General features: G+C 54.1%; 10 protein-coding genes across 10 annotated transcripts; 5 read left to right on the top strand and 5 right to left on the bottom strand.

The window, feature by feature from the left end:
- Positions 1-1,540: 1,540 nt before the first annotated feature.
- PG986_004779 (cytochrome P450) lies at positions 1,541-3,061 on the top strand (the record flags this gene model as incomplete). The annotated part of the gene is made up of 3 exons (XM_066841001.1): positions 1,541-1,702; positions 1,759-2,197; positions 2,697-3,061. The coding sequence occupies 3 exons, from the start codon at positions 1,541-1,543 to the stop codon at positions 3,059-3,061; spliced, it is 966 nt and encodes a 321-aa protein (XP_066703628.1).
- Positions 3,062-4,000: 939 nt separating this feature from the next.
- On the bottom strand, positions 4,001-4,612 carry PG986_004780 (uncharacterized protein; the record flags this gene model as incomplete). Its single annotated transcript, XM_066841002.1, has 1 exon — positions 4,001-4,612. The coding sequence occupies one exon, from the start codon at positions 4,610-4,612 to the stop codon at positions 4,001-4,003; it is 612 nt and encodes a 203-aa protein (XP_066703629.1).
- Positions 4,613-5,641: 1,029 nt separating this feature from the next.
- Positions 5,642-5,899, top strand: PG986_004781 (uncharacterized protein; the record flags this gene model as incomplete). The annotated part of the gene is made up of 1 exon (XM_066841003.1): positions 5,642-5,899. The coding sequence occupies one exon, from the start codon at positions 5,642-5,644 to the stop codon at positions 5,897-5,899; it is 258 nt and encodes an 85-aa protein (XP_066703630.1).
- A 1,450-nt stretch (positions 5,900-7,349) lies between these two features.
- PG986_004782 (uncharacterized protein) lies at positions 7,350-7,643 on the bottom strand (the record flags this gene model as incomplete). The annotated part of the gene is made up of 1 exon (XM_066841004.1): positions 7,350-7,643. One exon carries the CDS (start codon positions 7,641-7,643, stop codon positions 7,350-7,352), a length of 294 nt encoding a protein of 97 aa, XP_066703631.1.
- A 958-nt stretch (positions 7,644-8,601) lies between these two features.
- PG986_004783 (uncharacterized protein) lies at positions 8,602-10,138 on the bottom strand (the record flags this gene model as incomplete). The annotated part of the gene is made up of 5 exons (XM_066841005.1): positions 8,602-9,232; positions 9,306-9,423; positions 9,492-9,602; positions 9,664-9,910; positions 9,989-10,138. 5 exons carry the CDS (start codon positions 10,136-10,138, stop codon positions 8,602-8,604), a joined length of 1,257 nt encoding a protein of 418 aa, XP_066703632.1.
- Positions 10,139-11,947: 1,809 nt separating this feature from the next.
- On the top strand, positions 11,948-13,974 carry PG986_004784 (cytochrome P450; the record flags this gene model as incomplete). Its single annotated transcript, XM_066841006.1, has 6 exons — positions 11,948-12,254; positions 12,364-12,581; positions 12,730-13,061; positions 13,125-13,250; positions 13,307-13,799; positions 13,852-13,974. The coding sequence occupies 6 exons, from the start codon at positions 11,948-11,950 to the stop codon at positions 13,972-13,974; spliced, it is 1,599 nt and encodes a 532-aa protein (XP_066703633.1).
- A 518-nt stretch (positions 13,975-14,492) lies between these two features.
- On the top strand, positions 14,493-15,762 carry PG986_004785 (alpha/beta-hydrolase; the record flags this gene model as incomplete). Its single annotated transcript, XM_066841007.1, has 3 exons — positions 14,493-15,108; positions 15,277-15,600; positions 15,665-15,762. 3 exons carry the CDS (start codon positions 14,493-14,495, stop codon positions 15,760-15,762), a joined length of 1,038 nt encoding a protein of 345 aa, XP_066703634.1.
- Positions 15,763-16,543: 781 nt separating this feature from the next.
- PG986_004786 (hsp70-like protein) lies at positions 16,544-18,557 on the top strand (the record flags this gene model as incomplete). Its single annotated transcript, XM_066841008.1, is given in 5 exon segments — positions 16,544-16,675; positions 16,755-16,933; positions 16,997-18,201; positions 18,218-18,483; positions 18,537-18,557. 5 exon segments carry the CDS (start codon positions 16,544-16,546, stop codon positions 18,555-18,557), a joined length of 1,803 nt encoding a protein of 600 aa, XP_066703635.1.
- Positions 18,558-18,824: 267 nt separating this feature from the next.
- On the bottom strand, positions 18,825-20,327 carry PG986_004787 (S-adenosyl-L-methionine-dependent methyltransferase; the record flags this gene model as incomplete). The annotated part of the gene is made up of 6 exons (XM_066841009.1): positions 18,825-18,855; positions 18,929-19,157; positions 19,255-19,362; positions 19,428-19,739; positions 19,760-19,898; positions 19,956-20,327. The coding sequence occupies 6 exons, from the start codon at positions 20,325-20,327 to the stop codon at positions 18,825-18,827; spliced, it is 1,191 nt and encodes a 396-aa protein (XP_066703636.1).
- A 389-nt stretch (positions 20,328-20,716) lies between these two features.
- On the bottom strand, positions 20,717-21,112 carry PG986_004788 (uncharacterized protein; the record flags this gene model as incomplete). Its single annotated transcript, XM_066841010.1, has 1 exon — positions 20,717-21,112. One exon carries the CDS (start codon positions 21,110-21,112, stop codon positions 20,717-20,719), a length of 396 nt encoding a protein of 131 aa, XP_066703637.1.
- Between the last annotated feature and the right edge of the window lie 2,001 nt (positions 21,113-23,113).

Raw genomic sequence — 23,113 nt, forward strand, 5'->3', positions numbered from 1 at the left:
CTATACAATGTCCCATGTCTATGAGCTAAATTTCAGCGAAGCGTTATCCCAACGCCACGCACAGGCTAGCGGTAGTGTATATTAGCTTCTGGGGGAGATGTGCGCAAATCGGCACTAAGGGTAAGGCTATTCGAAGCCACAAGTTTCCAGCTCAGCTGAGAGCTAGCATATACAGCTAACACGATCTTCAGCATAGCCTCTGGATGAAACGATCCGCATTGGCGATATCGCACCGCGAGCCCTGGCTGAGGAATAGACCAGATACCCGAGCCGGGGTTGTTGGAGGTCCCGCATACTGCATCTTGGCGGAATGGCTCTGACAGAGAATACTTTTGGCATACATATTTGCTGCCATCACGCCTCTGGGTAGACAACAACTCTATTGCATGGCGTACGGATGATGTAGTCTTCGCAGTTCGATCATAAGGGCAACGAAACTAACTACGACTTTATACCTATGAACGCCAAGTCCGGAGTAATATATCGTACTCAGTGATTGGTTCGCTTAAATGCGTCGGTGGTAAAATTAACCCGGTTAGCAGCCGAGGTTCTAGAAAGCAGCAGATTTGACGAGGTAGAGCCCGTGGTTACTCACATCTACGCATTCACTCAATTCGCGTACACTAAAGCTCTTGGCTTTTATTACGTTAGTGGTAGCCGCTAGCAAATGAACCCCGTCACTGATGGCCAGTACCGACCGGCAAAGTACCGAAGGGAGGGCCAATAACCCCGTGGGGTTCTAGCACGGCCCCGTCTCCGTAACCGACACCGGGATGTCGGTGGTGTTTAAGCCTAGCGGGGAGCCGATCATCGAGTAAGGGGCTTTTCCACACATTGTCCACGGCGATGGCCGGAGATTTCGTTTCGATAGCGGGATGCTAACAACCGCAACGCCTGTCGTTAGTATTGTTTGGGTACATGGCCTACAGGGGCACCCATATCGGACATGGGTGGCCTCTCGATCGCAAACAAGAAACCCCATCGTATCCAACCGTTCGTTCGATGATGCGGGAACGTCTGTCGACAATAGAGTGGCGAAAGGCAGTATCAGAAGAAAATTCCTTCAAGCTTTAGGGCGAAAGTCGACCGCGTCGTCCGGGCACGCTGCCACAACATCAGAGGACGGAAGCACCTGGGACAAGGATCGCCGTATACTCAGTGAAGCCAGAAGTGAGGCCATGGCTATCTCCGAAGATATGTCCGACGAAAATCCTCTTTATTTCTGGCCGAGAGAAGCATTGCCCGAGTCTTGCTCCGGGGCTCGGATCCTGACATGGGGTTATGATAGCCATGTTACCAAGGGTTTCAGGAAGCGATCCAACAAGAACACGGTCTATTAACACGGAGAAGGTCTTCTCTACGACCTCACCAGACTGGGGTCCGCCCCTAGGCCTATGATCTTTGTTGCGCATTCCTTGGGCGGTATCGTGACGAAGGAGATGCTGTCCCTGTCACACACTTCCAGCGATGCTCGAATCAAGGCCGTCGCGCAGTCCACGGCCGCTGTTGCCTTTCTCGGCACTCCACATAGAGGCAGCCCATGGGCCCAGTTAGGATAAAGCGCGTCCAAGATTGTGGGTTCCCTCGGCTTGGACACGAGCTCGGCTCTACTGGACGCTCTCGGCCTGAAGACTTCAGACTTGCAGAGGTCGCAAGACGCATTCTCGGCCATCTGGAACAGCTACATGTTCAGAGTCAAAACGTTCCAGGAGGGACAGGGGCTCAAAGGGAAACGATTTGGTGGACTGAACAACAAAGGTTGTTGATGACGTTTCTTCATCACTTGGCGATGACCGTGAACAAGCAGAGGTTCTCAATGCGAACCATCGAGACATGTGTCGATTCTCCGGTCCTAGAGATCCGAATCTCATCAAGATTCTGGCCGAGCTTTCTGATATTTGCAATTTCAGTCTACCAGTGTCAACGCCTCCAAGGGCCGAGAGACATCAGGACAGGATAGAAGCTGAGCATGCGGCTTCAGAAAGCGAACAGAGACAGTTTCGCTTGCAGCTTCATTCGTCTCCTGACTGGGAGGACCTACATGCTAATAGTATGGGGGAAGAAGGTGTTGAAGAACCTGCTCTTGGTGTGGATTCTGTTGACGATGGAGAGGTTTACCTGTTACAAGACTATCCAGAGATCATCAACTACGCCTTGTCGGATTTCAGCTTTCACGCCCATGAGGCCCAGCACCACGGTGTGTCCCCCGAATCGATGATCTGCAGGCTTTTTGAAAACGACAAAAAATTATGGAGGCGCTGGCTTTGTCTCAGGGAAGAAGAGCCATACAATACGCTATTGATGGAATGGGCTAGGATTGGAGGTTTAATCACCTGGTTTGATTGTATTGTATGTAGGTGTCAGCCGTGGAGTTTAGGCATCTGACCTTTTCATGAGACCCAAGGAGTCTGGGAACGGTACACCCGGAATGCTCTATTTGTAAGTTACATGCTAAAAGCGAGCTTGATGTTCGCATCCTTGCAGTGTGCTGCCGTCGGGCCAGGAGAGGCTTAGCTAGTCCCTGGCGAAGTATTTAACGTGAGCTGATGCGGCACATCCTCCAATCGCTGCACTGCAAGTTGGAAGGTGATCCGGAGGAAGTGAATACATCAATGTGAGCGCTCGTAGTAATAGAGATTTGTGTGAGTATCATCTCTATTCCCAGGATAGTAAATGTGTCGGCAAACCCGTTTAAGGGGCTAGATCCATGTACAATGGCAAATTCCAAAGGGTTCTTGGTCGGGAATCCCCCCAAGGGTGGCAGCCATTTGCAGAGACTGGAGCTCTACCGTATCCCACCAACTACGTCAAGAAGGTGCTTCGCGTAGACCGGACTGGGGCCTTCATGCCACAACAAGCTGCGGTCGATATCAAGATACAGGGGTTCCGCATCCCCAAGGGGACGGCGATAAACATGGTGCCCGCGGTGAACTCAATGGACCAAACGGCTTGGGCCGAGGACGCCGACGAAGTAAGACCGGATCGGTGGGAGGCCCTGGCTTATGATCGGACTTGGTTGTACACGTTCGATGTGTTCGGGAACGGGTCGCGGGGTCGGTAATCGGCCGGCGGTCCGCGCTGACGGAGATCAAGGTGGTCTTGTCCGAAGTGGCACGCCGGCTCTGTTCTTGGGAAGTCGGAAGGGTTCTTTACGGCCGGGGATTTGACTTTTGTGCTGCTGCGTCCACCAGTGATGAGGATTCGAGAGTGGGGGGTTTGGCAGCGACTCTGCGAGAGTACAGAGCGATGCCAGTGTCAATGATTGACATCGGTTGGACATACGCAGGCATGGCGTGAAGGAATTGCTACGATGAGGCAGGTAGGGATCGTCATTACGTCGCGAGGAACTGATATCTCGTACTACTTCTCATATTTGTTAGGAGTCAGTTATGGCACAACATATCTTCGGTTACCTCGGGGTCGTCCTTTCAGACTTGGCTATCCATGCTTGATTGAATAGCATGAACTGGCGGATAATGTGAGGGATGGACATGCGCCCTAACTGTGCCTAATGGAGGCTGTGACGACATCCAGTTCTCACTGATTCGATTGCCCGTGAGCCCTCAAGAGTGACGGTACGACCCCCGGATGGGCACAGGGCACAGATAGTAAAAATCACAGATAACGAGCACGAAATTGATCACATAGAAGCAGCTAAAGTAAGGAAAACACGGGTGGTGTAGCACAATTAATGTACTAGAATTCAGTGTCTAGGGCCTGTAAGAGGACCCGAAAATCAATGCTACCAGAACCTGAACGCCTATGCTACCCAATTGCCCATGGCAAGAATTCATACCGATCCTTCGCAACCGAGAACCTTTCATAGCAGAGCGTGGCGGATTCTAAATTAATGATTTCACAGGTTAGCAAAGAAGATCTTCAAATTCAAGATGTGCGCAATGAGGACTTACCATAGCTTCGTGCTGGTTGACACATTCATTCCCGCGGAAGCCAACACAGCTTCGTTTGGGGGTTATCGTGAGCAGACAAGAGGTAGGGCCTAGTAGGCGTAGCCACTGGTGCTGTAGTAGCCGCTACCACCGTATCCAGAGCTGTAGCTACCGCCGTAGCCTCCAGTGCGGTATTGATAGCCGCCAGCATCGTCGCTGTCGCTTGAGTCGTCGTCGTAGCGATCCTTGTTGCTGTGGCGCTTGTCCTTGCAGTTGCTCGACGAACCCGACTTGCCCTTGTCCTTCGACTTGCCCGTGTCCTTGTCCTTGGAGGACTTGCTGCTGGACTCATGTCGGGACGACGAATGGTGATGGCTGGAGGAGCTCGACTTCTTCTTGTCGCTCGCGTACTTATCGAAGCCGGAGTAGTACGAAGAGTAGTGGGGACCGTCGGGGTTAGGCTCCAGGTAGCCGGCGCTGTCGTAGGCTCCCTTACGGGATCGGTCGAACTCGGTCTTGTTTCCGACCAAGTTGCGGGCGTGGCGGGGAGGCAGTTCGTTGCGCTCACGCATGTTGGTACTGTAAGCTCCCTGCCCGCCGTAAGTGCCGTAACCCGTGGGGTTGTCGAGGGCCTCGTAGATCGGAGGCAGGTCCTCGTCACCACCACCGCCGCGCTTCTTCGACGTGTGGTGGTGCTTCTTCGAGTCCTTGTCCTTACCCATGGTTGGTGACCGTTGACTGACAGTGGATGAATGAAGATACAAGGAGTTGTATGAAGTGGGATGGAGGGAAATGTGTCAAGCGAAAGACACAAGAGGGGAGACGGGTTGGTATGTGGGTGTTGCGGTTGATGGTTGTCGTTGATGGTTGTCGGGACTGAAGAGTTGTTGTGAGATCCTTCAGACTGGAGATGTTTGGGAAGGGAAAGGAATCGAGGGAAGGAGACTGGGAAGAGGGGACACATTTATAGGTGGAAACCTGGGAGGGAATGGAAGTTGCATTCAATGCAAGAACATTGAATGCAGCGCATTGAATGCTGGGTAGTCTGGCTTGCAAGGTCAGCGCACTTGGACTCGCTGTTGGCATGCGACTAGAGCTTCACTCAGGACTCACTCGTTCCTAAATGCTGGTGGCATACAACCAAGGCTTGACCCAGGACTCACCCGCTGCTGTGTGCTCTTGGCACAAGACCAGAGCTTTACCCAAGGCTCACTCGATCTTAAGAAATGGTGTATGAAACTAGAGCTTCACTTAGGACTCACCCACTTATGAGAAGTGTAGTAATAGAAGATTATATAGAACGCCTTCCAGATTCTCCTGTTCTTATTGGCGGGAGGTCAGCACTGTGTGATCATGTAATAGATATTTATCGGCTGGCGTGGGCCAGTTGTGAGAGTGTTTTATAGGACTGTTCTATAAATGCCTAGTGGAGAGACTGTAAGTGGATAATCGAGAACGGTAACCTCTAAGTAAGTGACCTCCTCTGTGTTGCTTCTCTCGTGACTTACCACTAACATTCAATTACCGCCCAGGTTGGCGATGCCTTTAGCTGGGGCCTCCACCATTTAACATTGGATTCAATGCCCATGACCTTGAATACAAGTCTCCATTAACACCACTTCCACCCGACTCTGCTTCTCACCTCAGAGTCCTTCGTCGGCTTCCCTGACAAGACCTGATCAGCAAACCTCTCCAAACTCCAGTAGCCAACCTCCGTCCCCCACAACGTCCACCTACATACCATCTCCATCATGAAGTGGCAGAGCCAGAAGAACGCCAAGGCAGCCAGCGGCGCCGGCGGCGGTCACAACCTCCCGCCCCTCGGAGAGGCTCTCCGCAACGGCGGCAACGGCACCTACCGTGACGAGCGGAGCATCGCCATCTCCGGTACGGATCTGCCCGTCTACAAGACGAACAACCCCTCAGGCAGCGGCACCCATCGCAGCGCCATGGAGCCCAAGGTATCGTCGTCGGCAAACGATGCCAAGAAGGCGTTCAAGTACAAGTAGAGACAGCAGAGGCTGAGGTTTCGGGGCTCCCCAACCACATACATGGTAAGCAAGCAGAGACTCCTAGGCCTTCATGTAAGCAGAATCAAGTACTGACTGCCAGGCTTCCAAACCCTAGATGCTACGATGATACGAAACACGACGATTCACGATGCAATGAGCTGGCCCTTTGGCAGTTCGGAGGGGAAGAGGGGGCTTAATATTCTGGTATAGGAAGGGCGCTTGGCATTTTCGTTTTGGTTTGCGATGCTTCTTCAGCATTACACATGAGTGCCCCCTCTCTAGTTTGCCCTATAGTCGCCTGGATACATAGCAATGCAAACCTCTAGGACACCAATCCTCTCTTCCTGGCATTTGTTTGAAGGTAATTATTGATACTCAGGTGTCGAATGTTGTGGCAATGTCATGATCCCTGCCATTGATTTCCCACTCGATACTATTTGGTGGAGTGAGAATGACTAGTGATGTTGTTGCTAAGTTGAAGTTTGCGTCGTGTTTGGGTCAGTAAAAGGTACGCTCATTACAAGTAACCCACGATATGCCTTTTGCTTGTAAACTGCCCACAGAGTTCGCCGTCCATCGGTGATGGGAAGATGAGGTCCTCGGCCAGTGATGTCCGGAGTTCAAGGAAACGTGCCGGATAGCTTTCCTTTATTGACTGGGACTACCGACCAACCAGGGATTTACTTAAATCTACTATAGTGGTAGCGTGATCAGCTTGTCATACCATTTCGATACCAACAGTGCTTGTTTTGTGCTAACCTACTAAGTTCCGACCTGGGCATCAGACATAGTGGTCTAAACACATCCGTTGCGTAAAAGGGATGTGAGGAACTCGTACCCTTCCACTCAGACTTGCCTTAGAAGCCGGACTGATCCGTGAGCAGGCCGTAACAGAACTTGGACTGAATAGTAACCACCTAATGGCTGACATGAACCATTCAATGCAGCAACATTGAATGCAACTCTCACAGACCAGAAGGTCGTCCCTATAAATTTGTCCTCAATTCCTGTCCTCCTCCCTCCTACCTTTTCCCTCCCACGCATCCTCCCTGGTCTTCAGCTTCGAGGTGATCTCAGCATCCTTTTGGTTCTGTTAACTCAAGTCACTTTGCCCTTCTTCCTCCTTTGAGACATATCCTCAATTGATCTACCTACCATTTGCCAACTGTGACATCATTTCCCTTCCCCTCTACACTAAACACAGTTGCAATCCCGAACCTCAAGCACCTTCGCGACAATGCCTTTCCACAGCAAGGGCGACAAGAAGAAGAAGACGGACCCCCACAAGTCCCGCGGCGGCGGTGGTGGCGAGGACCTTCCTCCCCTGGACGAGGTCATCAACTCCGAGGACGGCTACAACGCCAACAGCCAGCACAGCCGCAACTACGACCGCGACGCCAACGAGCTGGCCCGGCCCAACGCGCGCAACCCCACGGGCAACAAGCAGTCAGTCCGAAAGTCCCTCCGCGGCCATTCTGGCCCCTACACCATGGAGCTGCCCGTCACCGGCGCGTACGCTTCGAACAGCGGTTTCGACCATATCGCTAGAGAGAAGACCAGCCGCAGCGGTGGCTCTCACTACGGCAGCTCCGCTGGTGGCTACGCTGTCGGTGCTTCTTCCGGCGGCACTACCCAGTACGCCAGCACTGGCCATGCTTACGGCAGCGGACAGGCTTACGGACAAGCGTACGGACAGGGCTACGGACAGGGCTACGGCCAGTCGTACAGCAGTGGCCACCATGATTCCTCCCGCCACCATTCCTCTAGCCACCACTCTTCAAGCAAGCACTCATCGTCCAAACACCACAGCAGCTCGAAGGACAAGAAGAAGAAGAGTAAGAAGGATCAATACGACTCGAGCAGCAGCAGCGACAGTGATGATGGTGCCTATCCTGCTACTGGCGGTTACTATGGCGGCAGCAGCGGCGGTAGCTATGCCGTCTACTAAGTCTTCTCCACCTTGACATCGTGCTTCGGAAAATTTCCTTTGGACAATGTAGATGCTTACTTCGCGTCATCATGGTAAGTGCCACTCATTGCGAACATCTTCTGGTTACAAGGACGACTGCTAATCAATTTGTTGTGGACAGGAATACGATGACATTGCTCTGCTTTTGCTTGGGATGGTTTTCGGACACGAAAAAGCGACTAGAGTCTTTATGGACAATGGGGAAAGCGCCGGCGTTTCGGCGTTCATTACATTGGTTGATTGATAGGCCCTCCTCTTGGGCATTAGATACCGAAATGAGTACATTGGCTGTGCTACACTACATATGTCTTCTGTGATTGTTGCTTGACCATGTTTACCTATGCTTGTCCCATTTGGCCCGATTCGCTGAACCATTGTTGAGACTCAGTAACGTAACACTTATTGTTTGGCACCCAAACTCTCTTACTGGCACAGTGACCGCTATGTCGCCTGTGCAACTTGCCACAGGAACGGTTGCTTCATTATATAATCCTTTAATCATTTAAACAGGGCATCTGCAAAGTACTGTTCTCCTTCGGCTGATGTCACAGGCTGTGACCCGGACTCTTGTTACAGACAGTCCATGGGCCAAAGCCATACCCCTAAACGCCCTGAAGTCCGCCGCAAAGTCCCAGCCGTGGCGCGCTTCAGCGCCCCTCGCTGACCACAGACCCTGTCCCATAGTTATAGCACAAGATGTACAAACAGCTCGAGTCCAGACAAGAACTCACTACGAGCACTTAATCTCGTACGTCCTCGACGCCATGATGCCCTCCTTACTCTCTTCCTCCTTGCTCTCGTCGCCCTGGATATAAGCCTGGTTGACGCCCTCGCCCAGGATCCACGACCGCTTCAGCTCCGCCCCGGCCGCCCCAGCATTGCCGGCGGCGTCGTCGTGGAAGCCCATGGGCACGCCTTGGCCAGGGCTCTCGCTCATCACCGGAAGTTTGTGCTGCTCCTCGGTGAGTTTGATCTCGTCGCTCTCATTGTCCTCGCGGCGGTGCTCGGTGCCCATCCTCGGCGCCTGCGACGTCGTGGTCATGGACCACAGCGACGAGATCCGGGAGCTGACCTTGGACTTGGGCTTCTTGGCGCCGGGCATGGTGCCGCCGCCAAAGGTGTCCATGCCGATGGGAGCCACGGGGGCGTTATCACTGGGTCCATCTTGTTGCTCGTGGGAGTTGCTGCTGCGCGACTTGAAGAACTTGCTGAGGTGGCGCGTCCAGAGCGGGCGGCAGACGGGGATCCCGACGCAGACGAGGGTGGCGGCCGTCTCTACTTGGGTCCAGACGATGACGCCGACGGGGACGTCGCGGACGCCCTTGACTTCCATGATTCGCTTGGCTCCGGCCGCGGCGGCGCTGTTGGCGATTAGATTTGGTACTACGGGATAGCAAGGTTGGGAAAGGGGGTGGGGGGAACATATGTACGTACAATATGCCCAAACTCAGACTGACGGCCAGTATGATCTTTTCCCGCTTCGGGATGTTCAGCTTCCAGATAAAGATCCACGGGAAAATGGGGAAGAAGAGGTCCGCTACGATAGTGAATACTGTGACAGGAAATGACGTGGTCAGCATCTCGGTTTCTAATGGGGAGGGCATGTACGAAGCAACTTACGAGCCAAACCCATAGCTAGCGGGACAGTGTTGATGCATGTCCCACCTGGGATGCGCTCATCCCACGTGAAGACCACTGGCGTGCAAGCAGCCCAGGTGAAGATGGTGGCCACTGTAGCCTGTGTGTCAGTCTAGCAACACCAACAGAAACCAAGGCGGGAAGGTAGACGAACAGGTCGAGAGTATCCCCATGATAGCCATGACCACCCAGATAGCAATGATCATCCACCTCACGACGACGAGTCGAAGCAGGAACAGCCCGACGGTGGCTTTCGAAGCCCCGGTGGCAATCAGAGAGAAGGTCTGGCCGAGCATGCGGAAGTAGGTGCTTTTGGCAATCGTATCGCCGTCGAGATCGTACTGGCCGTAGCCATGGTAGGCGGCCACAGTCTCCAAGGAGCTATACGCCACGATCAGGACCTGTGGAATACGGTGTCCATGTCAGCTTAGCCCCCTTATGCATCGACGGACACGCTGAGTTGGCCGACAGCAACTTACGCAGGTGAAGACATAGAAATGGTCATCAATGCCATAGGCAGCGACGCAGACGATTCGCGTGTACAGGCGCAGGAAGAGGAAGAAGAGGATCAGACCCGTCAGCGCCCAAAGCACCGCCACCAGATGGGGACCGTCGCCCCCAAGCGCCATCTCGACAGCGTACGTGAATCAGGGTCTTCTTGTACGAGTCAGTTGTAGGGCCGTCTGAAGGTTCGAGCTCTGCATCAACGGGCGCGGCTTGTGGAGTTTCTCTGTGGATCTTGTCGGGGGGCATGGACTTTGAGGAACAAAGACGGCATAGAGGAGATATATATCAGCTTCCATGATGCCATGTCCCAGAAAGTCCGACGGAAGAGGCAAATAGGGCAGAACGCGCTTCCAGATCCTCGTCGGCCTCAAGTCGGACTATTCTTGGGGGGATTTTCTTTTTTTCTCGAGATATCGTCACGTTCCTTCAAATGATAAATCAAATCTCTCTCTCTCTCTCTCTCTCTCTCTCTCTCTCTCTCTCTCTCTCTCTCCGCACAGTCACTTTATCAATAAAGGACTGGATTGCATTGACCTGCCGCGTGTGCCAGGGGCGAGGTGTTGCCTGTTGGCCTAGAACTGGACAGGATCGTCTCCCTCATCTCCAACGGCTGCAGCAAGATTTGGACGTCCGCCCTTGCAGATTCTCTCTTGTACAGCCCCATCGAGCTGCAGGCGCGCAGGTATGAGTGCGTGGAAGCACTAGCTGAAGACCTCGATTTAGGTCCGTATTGGCATGCATGGCTGGGAAACGCAGAGTGACAAGGAAATGACTGCCACCCGTTGAAACGACAGTGATGCGTCGCAAACCCAAGATCGTTGCATTTGATCAGCTCGGAAGCTCGGGAAAGTCGATAACTCACTTCCAAATATACCAAACATCTCTCCTCATGGTGATGAATGGAAGAAAGAAACTAACGTCGTGGCAAGTCATCATATTCCCGCTCCTCAACAGGGGCACTGTAGGTTGTAGGCGTAGGGCGCCAAATCCCCCGACCACGCCCCAAACCGGCTGGTCACATATGACAGGTTACACAATCCATGCAGCCCCAACGTTATTTTTGGCCCTTATTGGGTATTTCTTTTCCGGGCTCATGCTTTGAAAGATGGGATTTTTTCAGTCCCAAGATTCCCTGAGTGCCGCATAGCACTAACCCCAAGATCGATTGGCCGTGGCCAATCAGCAGCGCAATCTCGGCTCCCTTTTCTCTTTCCTTCATGCTTCTCCGTTACAAGTAGAGAAAATGGGCCGGGGTCAGACCACCCATTCCACTCATCCCCAGTCCAATCGTGGGGAACGGTGTGGCTATCTGTGGGCTGGACAGGGGGTCCGGGAGCAGGGGTCTCGGCTACCCGCCCAACAGCATGTGGCATGGACAAAACTTGTTCGTGCTCCTCATTTAGTGACAGAACTGCGCCAGAGCTGAAGAACTAGCACCGCACCACGCATGCCCGGCAGTCCGGAAACAGAAGGCCATTCGCCGTGGCCTTTCATTGCGTTCGTGCTTCCTCCTTCATCATGATCAAGCTGCTTTCCCCTTTTCTCTCGCCGCTAGCTGGCTGTGTATCATGCTTGCGTAGCTGCCTGGTGGCTTGCTGGAAGACGCAAACACCGACGTTAGCAGGTTACAGACCTGTTTATAGATCTAAGAGAGTGGGCTGGAGTCTGCGGCGCAGAGGCGGGGTTACATGCCGGCCCACGCTATCTCGATCCATGTAACCCTCCCCGATGCGACGCCGTTGGTGGCGGGCTCGCTGACGATAGCGCGCGGCGCATGGGGGGGGAGTAAGCAAATGCGACTGCACATGTGCTCCCCGGGGCAGGACGAACAGGAACAAAGAGAAAAGAGGCCCATGCAGAAGCCCCCGGATCGAAATGGACGGCCAAGGTTGCCCTCTCCTTATTTTCTGACATTCCTCGTTTTCTTGACCATGACTCTGCATCTCTCTCACCTATCCCCCCAAGACCAACGCAGACGACAGACCGACTCCGACTCGATCGACCATACCATGGCCAAAGCTGTTGCCAGCGTTTATGGGGCAGTGAGCACAGGATCCTTCGCCTGGGACCTTTTGTTGCTGCTCCTCATTGGTTACACAGCACAAGCTCTCTGGAGCTGGCGCAGGCTCAGCCATGTTCCCGGTCCCTTCTTCAACTCCCTGTCCTCGCTGCCGTTACTGCGCGTCAACCTGAGCGGCCACTCGCATTCCAATCTGAACGAGCTCACCAGCCGATATGGTGAGTTGCCTTTTTCGTTTATTCTTTTGCTTTTTCTTTTCGTATAGGTAGGACCTGAAGGGTGTGATGCAATGAACGGACCCAACTAACTCCAAGATTACCAAAAAAGGCTCCCTGGTGCGGATTGGACCCAACACGGTCATCACCACATACTTCCGGCATGCCCAGCGCATGGAGGCCCTCAAGTCGCCTTATCGGAAGGGCCCGTGGTATGGGACTTTCCGCTTTCAGAAGGGCAAGGACCACTCCTTTTGCATGGTGGATGAGGAAAAGCATGCAGCCCTGCGGACCAAGATCGGCCCTGGCTATTCGGCCAGCAACCTGGTGGTAAGAACCAGAAACAGAAACAGAAAAAGTCGCCTCTCCAAGTCTCCACTCGATCCGCAGACAGACAGACTGTTGGTTGGACACAAAAGCGGCCCCCAACTACGTCCAATTTACGGGGACTAACTAACACGTCCGCTTGAATGATTAGGAAGAAGCAATCGACCGCCAGCTATCTCGCCTTATCGACCTCGTCGATCGCAAGTATCTCTCCACCAATGGCGCCTACCAGCCGATGGATTTCGCCGTCTTGTCGCAGCTGCTTTCCATCGACATCGTGGGCGACATGTGCTATGGCAAGCCCTTTGGGTTCCTGGACGACGGCAAAGACATCTATGATTGGGTAAAGTGGAACGAGGGCTTCTTCCCTATTGCATCCACTGCCGCCACTCTGCCTATCCTGTCCAAGCTGGTCCAGACTTGGCCCATGTCCGAGCTGTTGCCAAAGCCGAGGGATCCGGCGGGGCTTGGACGCTTCATCAAGTAAGACGTCTTTTACTTTTGGAAATATTGCCAAGTACTGACGTTGGTATTGCGACACTTTAGGTTTGCCCAAGATAGTATCGATGAGCGCTTCGGGCCTGGCGCAGAGGCGCGCCGTGATATGATCGCCATGTTCCTCAAGCACGGCGCCAACAAGGAAGAAGCGACCGGAGAGGCGCTGGTGCAAGTGTAAGTCGACCTAACCGGATCCATTCTAGCATGGCCAGTCTCTAACAACGACGCAGCGTGGCCGGTACCGACTCCGTCGCCGTCGCGATCCGCATGACCCTGCTCTACATCCTCACCGCCCCGCGCGTCTACAACATGCTGCTGGCCGAGCTCGACGGCGCCGCGAGGACCGGCGCCCTCACGACGCCGATCCGTGACGCCGAGGCGAAGCGGCTGCCGTACCTGCAGGCCGTCATCCGCGAGGGCCTCCGCGTCTTCCCGTCGCTGACGCCGCTGCTTGCCAAGTCCGTGCCGGCCGAGGGCGACACGGTCGCGGGCCACTTCCTGCCGGGCGGTACTGAGGTCGGCATTGACGGCTGGGGCATCCTACGGAGCCAAGGGTACTGGGGGCCCGATGCGCACGCCTTCCGGCCCGAGCGCTGGCTTGAGGCGGGAAAGGAACAGCTTGAGGACATGTCGGAGTGCCTCGAGATCCTCTTCGGGTATGGCAAGTATAAGTGTCTTGGCCGAGGCATCGCGATCATGGAGATCAACAAGGTGCTGCCAGAGGTACGTGTGCTGTCCTGGCCGTTACCAGTGGTGAGGTGCTGACCCTTTGTAGTTGCTGAGAAGATACGACTTCACCATCCTTGATCCGACAGCGCCCATAAAGAAGATGCATAGCGCGGCGTTTTGGTTGATGACGGACTTCTGGGTCACGGTTACTCCGAGGAACGGAAGCTGATATAGGTGCATGTAAATATTCTTGGGATACATGTTATCTTTTCTTCCCTGTGGAAAAAAAGGGCGAGGAGTTGGAGTATTGGAAATGTCTCTGTCTTGTCTTTTCTTCAGTAGCATCAATGGCAAAGAATCAATTCTTATTTCCTCTAGTCTCTCGTTAGAGCACGTGGTTATATATGTATATATCATATTGAATCAATATTGGAAAGGTGATCACTCTGGATGCCCAGGCAAACCTGTTTGGCCGACGTTGAATTAAGAATGGACCTAATGGTTAAAGTTGGTATGGATAGACGGCACGGCACAGACGGGCTGACGTAGGGATGACATAGTCGACGCCGTCATGTCTTAGAGGGGAACATAATTCTGCCGCTATGATGTCGCGACGCATTCGAGACCGCCTCTTCCGATACCTGGGTTCACTAATTCGAGATTACGTAAAGGTTTACCCTTTCACACTCCTGCTGCTCAGTAAAGTTGGACCTTCTACCAAAAAGCCCCTTGACCGCATATCCCAACATGACATCAACAGAGGTCAAAGAATTTGACCCGACCATCCCCAAGGAGGAGGTCGAGCGTCTCTGGCGCAAACTGCGAGACACACGTCTCCCGGGGACGCCCGTCGTGCCCGACGCCGGCGACGACTACGGCCCGCCCCTGGACTGGGTCCACCAGCTCTTCGCCAAATGGCGGGACGGCTTCGATTGGGACGCGGCGCAACGACGCATCTGTCGGTGGAAGCACTACACCACCACCATCGAAGACCTGCGCGTCCACTTTGTGCATCAGCCCGCGAAGAAGCAGCAACACTCCGCCATCCCGCTGCTCCTGGTGCATGGCTGGCCCGGCAGCTGGTACGAGTTCTCGCGCGTCATCGGCCCGCTCAGCGACCCCGAAACCGACCGGGATCAGGCCTTCCACGTTGTCGCGGCCTCGATCCCCGGGTTCACCTGGTCCGCGGGCCCGCGGAGGCGGGACTGGACGCTCCAGGACACGGCACGCGTCTTCGACGTGCTGATGAGGCGGCTGGGGTACGCGCGCTATGCCGTCCAGGGCGGCGACTGGGGCCACTGGGTGGTGCGGGAGCTCGGCGCCAACTACCAAGGTTCCTGCAAGGCGGCGCACACCAACATGTGTCCGTCGGCACCGCCCGTCCCCGAGGAGGGGAGTGGACGGAGCGCGAACACAAGGCGCAAGGCATGACGGACTGGTGGCTGGGCACCCCGCGCCACGAGGCGCACATGGGCTACGCCGTCGAGATGCGGACGCGGCCGCAGACCATCGGGCTCGCGCTGTCGGACAGCCCGCTGGGGCTGCTGGCGTGGGTGGGGGGAGAAGTACTACGAGATCGTGGACCCCAAGTACCACGACCTCGACGACGAAGGCAACCGGGACTTCGTGGAGGATGTGTGCACGACCCTGTGCCTCTACTTCTTCACCGCGCCCAGCATCATGACGTCGGCGCTCTGCTACACCAACAACGTGCGGCACGAGGACTATGCAAAGTTCAACGCGCGGCCGGAGAACGCGATTCGGGCGCCGTTTGGGGTGTCGAGCTTTCGGTACGATGTTGCGCCCGTCAGTCAGCGGGCGGCGGCGACGACGGGGAACTGTCGGTGGTTTCGAGGTATGCTCAAATTCCTTCTGCGATGATACTATCTCCCTATCCTGGATGTGCTAACTCAGTCTAGAACATGATCAGGGAGGGCATTTTGCTGCGCTGGAAGAGTCGTCGCAGCTTGTCCAGGAGCTGAGAGATTGTTTCACTGCGATTTGGCCCGTGGAGTAGAGGACTGGGGACTTGTTGGAATAGCGAAATATCGACCCAGATACACAATCACGGATGCGTGTAAAAGACTGGACTCTTTCCCCGATGTGTGCTGTAGCAGTCAGCCCATTAATCTACCTACTTCTTCAACTGACTCTCGACAGGATTCTGTAGCCAAGATAACTAGTCGGTCATTGCTTGTGTATATACCTCGTACAGAACGCAATTGCCGGTGTGTTCCAAATTGGGTATAATGAATTACTTACACTACCGAGAGCCGTTGATGCACACCAAACAGAGCTTCTGCCCGTCGCATCGGCAGAAAACAGTATACTGCACGACACGCCCGATCGAACAACGCACGCTACCTTGATTGGCTTTCATCTTGACGGCCGCTTCTCCATGTCATTCCGGTCTTTGCACTGACAGCGCATCACGAGTCTTCTCTGTCGCTTGACTGCTGCTGATTGAGTCATCGCTCGGCTGTCTTCTTCGCAGGTGGATCCAGTCTCCAGGCATCCATCTTCGGCCACTACGGGCCAAACCCACCTGCCAAGAGGCTACTGAGGGCCTGTAGTGGATGGCTCAGGTATGATTTCTCAACTCCGGCAAGCTGGCCACAGCATTGGAACTAGAAGAACACCATGTCCGAGTGCCGTTTTCTCGCTACCTGACGCGGCGTTGAGTCGCTACTATTTAGAGGGCCGCTAGAACCATCATCGGATCGACTGCTTCATCCTGCCCATACAAGCAGCCATCTTGAAGCAACATCATCCCCCAGCACAGCCTCACTATCTACCCTATGCTGCAAATCACGCCGCTGAGGCTGAGGGCCTTCATAATAGCCTTGATTGCCGGGGCCTGTCTTCTCTTTTCCCCGCTGGCGTCGGCCGAGGTCGACGACCCTAACGGGTACGGCAATATCATTGGTATCGTAAGTCAATTGCCCATCGATTTCCTTGTCTCTTCCCTGGGGGGCGTTAGTCTGTCGACAACTAACGACGAAACGGCAGAAACTAGGCGGCACATATGCCTCCGTCGGTGTTATGCAGAAGGGGAATACCGAGGTTCTGGCCAACGCTCAAGGACACACCACGACTCACTGTTACGTAGCCTACACCGACGACGGGCCCCGGATCGTCGACGCTGCCTATGCAGCTGCCAGCCCTAGTAATACTGTGTTTAACTCAAGGTAACGATCAATCTGGGATGCCACCCTGACAGAGACAAGGCTGACCCCTTGGGGCTCTTGCAGACTCTTTCTTGGCCGGAATTTCAACGATAGCCAAGTCCAGACTGGTTTGAGCCGCTTTCCTTACAAAGTCATCGACCAGGCCGGCAAGCCGGTTTTCGAGGTCGAGCTGCCGTCCGGTAACGTCCAGCAAGTTACCCCTGACGAAGTCACTGCTGTCATTATCCGCGAGATGCGAAATATCGCCGAGTCCTACCTGCACCAGGACGTCACCCATGCCATCATCACGGTCCCCGCTTACTTTGACGACAAGCAAAGACAAGCCGTCAAAGACGCCGGTGCAATTGCCAAACTCAATGTCTTGGGCATTCTCAACGAGCCGACAGCTGCTTGTATCGCCTACGGACTGGAAAGGATTGGGGAAACCGAGCTCACGATTGTGGTCTACGATATCGGTGCCAGGACAACAGATACCACTCTGCTTACAGTTGAGGACGGCATCTATGAGATTCTGGCCCATGACACTCTCCACGTTGGTGGCAATGACTTTAATCGACGCATCATCGATTACCTGACTACGAATTTCAACACGAAAGCTTCGGTTGATATCACCCACGACCATAAAGCTATGAACCGTCTAACATATGCAGTCGAGGGAGCCAAGAGAGCCTTGTCCAAGACCATGACCACTCACATCGAGATCCCGGACTTTTTCCAAGGCAAGAACCTTTCGGAAACACTGACCAGGGCCAAGTTTGAGGAGCTGAACCTTGACCTGTTCCACCAAATATTGGAGCCTACAAGCCGCGTGCTTAGCAACGCTGGAGCCCAAAGGGAAGATGTCACCCATGCTGTTCCCGTTGGGGGTTCCTCCTATATCCCGTACATCCAAAGAGCTATCGGGGATTTCTTCGGCACGAAGCCTGCGCGAGGCATCAAACCCGAAGAGGCCATCGCTTTGGGTGCTGCTATCGAGGCTGGCGTGCTGTCTGGAGAAGAAGGGACGAGCAATTGCCCTCCGGTGGTCGATTACAACAGTCTATCTCTGGGCATCGAGACCGCAGGAGGTCTGGCGGTCAAGGTGCTCACACGCGACACCTCCGTACCCACCCGAAAAACCAGGGGTTTTACCACGGCGCTCGACAACCAATCGACCTTCAAGCTCAAGGTCGTCGTGGGGGAACGACCCATGGCCAAGGACAACTACTTCGCCGGCCTGTTTGAGTTTCCCATCCCCCCGGCTCCCCCGCGGCGTGCCACGAATCAGCGTCTCCATCGGAACAGACCGCACTGGGCTCCTGGATGTCGCGGCAGACGATGAGGCCTCGGGAACGCGGCTGTTTTCCACATCCATCCGGCCCAATGTCGACTTTACCGCCGACTCGAAGATAGCCGACCTTCATATAGACGTGGTCAGGAGGTATGAAAATCAGGACATGGCGGCATACGAGCGCGTGAAAGCCGAACTGGGCCTCGAAGACTTGGGAGGGGTCCTGGCCGTGAGCGGGCAAGGCCCTGTCATCAAGACTGACGTGGGAGACAGCGGACCTGTAAGTTGGGAACCAGCTCCTCTCACCCCTTACACGACATAATGCTGACATAGGGAGCAATTTCTCAGCCGTGATGAATTGTGGTCCTCACGTTGGAGCTATGGAAGATTACGAATTGCTCTGAAACCACTACAGTAGCTTATGATATGCGTCAGCTAGGGGCGAGGCAACGAGGGGCTCACGAACCGAACCGCCACCCTCCCATCTCCAGCGAATCTAGACCTGCCCCTATGGCCAGCTTCAGAATTACATACACTTAATGCTCGTGCGTGATGCAATCGGTAAGCATCATCTAGTCACTACATACGTTATACCGTCATATCTCATGTAGAGGTAGCCACCTACTCCGGCTTCCGACCATACACGACCCAACTGTAGTTTCAACACCGCCATCAGCATCTCAACGCATCGCGTAGGGCTCCGTTTAGAGTTTCAATGCACTTACACCGGAAAGTAGGCGTGTATAGCCGAATTCAAGAGGTCAGCCCGGAACCGCGCGGCCAACTCGTCGATCTGCTCCGGCGTGAAGCCGGCGTTCCGGAAGAGCTCGTAGGACATGCCGGTGACGTTGTCGTAGAGGGCGCGCGCCGTCACGCCGCCCATCTGCTTGAGGCGGGCGCTCTTGCACCAGGGGCCGACGGCGCCGGCTATCTTTCGCTCAACGACGTCGATGACTAAGTGTGGCGGGGCAGAACCATGATAGTTAGTCTATGCGCAGAAAGTCGAATATGTTGAGAATGGAATCGTGCATCGGTGACAGTGTGCTCTTACAGCCGACCTCTTCGAGCCATTGCTTGTAATGTCTGCTGACACGAAAGTCGCGACCTGTGGTCTGAGCCCCCGTCATCATCAGTTCGCCCCAATGTTCCAAGGTGGTGCCTGAGGTCACTATCAGGGTTTGTCCTCAGCTACAACGACGAAGGGAATCTAGGGATTAGTGATACCTCGACTGCTCCCGTCCATCGACAGAACATCCACTGTGGAGTCACAATACTCGATCCAACCTCCAGGCTTGAGGTTCTCAAACGCCTGCTGCATCACGGCCTTGGGGTTGTCGAAGCAGGTGCAAGCGTATCTGGCGTGTATGAAGTTAAGCTTCTCGGGCCCAAACTCCCAGGGCTCCTCGGCGTCGTCCCGGATGAACTGCAGATTCGCCGGTGGATGTTCTGGCTGTATTTGCTCAAGTCCGTCCCGATCACATGGCAGCCTGGATGTTCCTGGGCTGTTGCTATTGTCATTACCACATCGCCCGTCATCTTTATGCTCGGTTACACACCAAATTTCATCGGCCAGATGCCCGTGCCGGTGGCGAGATCCAAGACCCGTTTGGGCGACCGAATGGGCGCGAGATAGAGCCTGTCCTGTAGCATGATCCTGCTAGAATAGTGATCAAGGTCAAGCCGGTCCTGTTCCGCCTGCGGAGTTTTATTAGTTACTTGTATGTCTCCTTTTTCGCACTTGTACATACTTACTGCGTCGTTGGGAAGGAAGTATTTGCCCTCCTTGTACCCGTGATAAGTCCGACTGTTGTCTTCTGTCACCGAGTTTGGCTCGATGACGGAAGAGCCACCGGACTCACGATACCACTCGACTGGCAACCAGGCCTCTTGCGGTATGCCGCTCTGGCTAGGTGGAAGCGCCACCGACGAGACGATGTTAAGGCTGAGATATCTGGGGTCAATGTCGGGATAGTCTTCGAGATGGAAGTCGCGAGGCTCAAAGGGCTTCATCTTTTCCAGTCCGGGAGGCGTGCCTTGCCCGGTCACTGACGCAATTCCCTGACCAACACACCTACTCGGATCCCACTCCGACTCGGTCTTGACCGGACTGTTGCCGTGCGACATGTTCGATGTATTGACGGCTGTAAAAGAACCGTGTCTCAGATGATGATGTAACTTGAGGATTGATCCAGGCGCGGCATGGTGAAGGTCTGCGGGGTCGAGGGATCCCTTCGATGCCTCATTCGTTGAACAAGCGAGGACCTATGCACGGATGGCGATAGGCGTTCAAATCCGGCCAGGTGTCACGGCATGTGGATGTCAATATGTCCAAGCCCAAGGTTAAGGAAGACCTCACAAGAACACGCGAACATCATGCTGATTACTCGATCCTGTTGCCCTGAGTGGATGCCTTGAAATTTAGAGACAGTGCTGCAATACGCCGTGAACATGGGTCATCGCGTGCTTTTAAGCAACACCAATACCAAGCCGGACCTCCCACCCTCAACCGCTGCTCACTGACGCCCACGCTCCTTCGCCCGCACCACATTCTCAAAATGCTTCGTCGCAAAGATGCCTCCCACGAAGCACCCAATCATCCACTGAAACCAAGCCAGGCCGAACAGCGGGACGCCATGCTCCCTCAGCGGGCCTGCCGCGAACGCGACAGTCTCGATGGCGTGCGCGCCGAACAGGAAATAGAAGAGCCCCTTCTGGACCCACCACGCCGCGTCGAAGGCGGTCGGGCTACCCGCAAGCGCGATTTCGTACAGCCAGGACCCTGGCGCGATCAGGCCGGGGCGCGCCGAGGCGTACATGACGACGCCGCTGATGATGGGGCCCCAGAATAGCCGGCCCCGGGCGGGGAGGGGGCAGGTGGTGATCTTGACGGGGGGTTGGGGGGTGCTCATTGTGTAGGTTTGTTGCTGCTTGTCATCTGCAGGTGCTTGAGTCGGGTTGATATGGATGTGGCTGGATTGGGAAAGGAAAAAGCAAAGAGGGAAAAGCTTGTTGGAGGAAGCGCTATTGGTCCATAAGCTGCTAAATCCACTTTGTTTCCGGGGGGCTGAATGGGGAGGCGACGAGTAAGCCCTGGTCGAGCAAGCTTTGCAAGGGGGAAAAGGCATCACCTATCTGGATATGTCTGCGAACCAGTCCATTTGGTATATACTGAAATTTAAAGGAGTGCCCGGCTTGTTCAAATATCCGCAGACCAAAATCAACAAGCACTGCCCTTGACGCATTGCTTTAGTATCGTCGTCAAACATTGTCGGACTTGGGGGGATTGATGCGATATGCGATCTTGGGTGCTCCTTGGCTATTGATCTGATAGCTGTAGTTACTTGTGGATAAACATCAACTACGATCTAGTATGCATCTCGGTAGCAACCCAATCAACCCCCGAGCCATATTCTAACAACACCCCAAATTGCAATGACGCAAAAAGAAGACAAAGACATAAAGGTACATTAACCTGATACCTAGAACTAAAACTTGGCTCCATCTCAAACCGCCGAACCCCTATCCTGTAAACTGCGCCTCCGACAAGGTATATCTAGACTCGCATCCCATCTCAGGGGTCCAGGAAACGGCCGCCATGAGCCTCACCTGTGATTCGGAGAACCCTAGTTAGTCACGATGGCAATGAGAAAAGAACCCCGCAACCTGATAAGGTCCAGTGAAAGCGATTCATCGAAAGAAAAGGGGTAATAGTAGAAAGATGAGGCAGGTGACGTACAACGTGCGCGGAACCACTCTACAGAGTAATCGTTGGCCCAAGGCTCACCATATGCCGGGGTCGCATTGATCTCTATGCATGGCCTTACGACGTCGAAACTGGTGATTCTATCGCACCACCCTAATATAAACTCTCTCTTGATGTTCGTGATAGTGGGTGTGGCCCATGCGTGCGACCAGGTGAAGGCCGTAGCGAGGAGAAAGTGAGCAGAAACCATTGTCGTATGATTGTAGACGAATGAGTAGATCGGCTCGGCTTGAACTACCGGGAGAAGGAAGGTCCAATGAAGATGTCAAGTAAAACAAGCTGACGAGTGACGACGAAATGAAGGTAGAGACTGACTATATGTGTCTTCGTATGGGGATGACGATGAAGAACGATGCCAGGAGTGTGCTGGAAGTCGGGCATTTATACGTACGTCTGTAATGTCTGCACCGGCAAAATTCACCCGAGTTTTGAAACTGGTCCCTTTGATCTTAGGACATCTGGGAGGTCGTGGGTCCGGATGGATTGGATAGTCTGAATCTTATTTCGCTGGTCCTACAAGTTTCCGGGACTGTTGTGGTGACAAGAGGGAATCTCACTTTACTTGCATGGTCATCATACTTGGTGTCATAACTTGGCGCTGTCACTGTTATCCTTCTGTAGTACTCCGTACAGCATCCAATTTCCCATTTGTTCGTAGGCTTCAATGCCAGGTAATGCGAGGGGTTATATACAGCTCCAAGACCTGCCCCCCCTACGTTCGTAAATAGTAATGATGTCGCAGTAGGATGGAGACAGGGGGTCGCTCCTTGACGCGCCTAGCGCGCTACGCTAGACATTTCATTTGTGTATTTATTAGCACCGTAGTACCTTTCTCTTTTGTCCTTTCTTTCTTTCCTTTAGATAGCACTTTATGAACCATCTGACGCTCTCTGCCGTGCGACAAATGATCGCCAGGCGGATAACCTTGTTGGCTACCGATTCATATGCAGACAAAATGAAAAGGAGCCCAGACCGAATCCGAGAAATATTTCCTTATGCGCTGGCGGCCCATCGAACCTTGACCATTTTGATGCTATCCGTCGTCGCAGGTGATATGTTTCCTATGCGAACAAATTCTGGAGAAAGTTGGGTCTTGGAACGGCATATATCATCCAAGGCGTTGCACTTTTTGCCGTGGATACAGACG

This window comes from Apiospora aurea (genome assembly GCF_038362705.1).
Source record: "Apiospora aurea strain CBS 24483 chromosome Unknown utg000003l_segment0_segment0, whole genome shotgun sequence".
Lineage (NCBI taxonomy): Eukaryota > Fungi > Ascomycota > Sordariomycetes > Amphisphaeriales > Apiosporaceae > Apiospora > Apiospora aurea.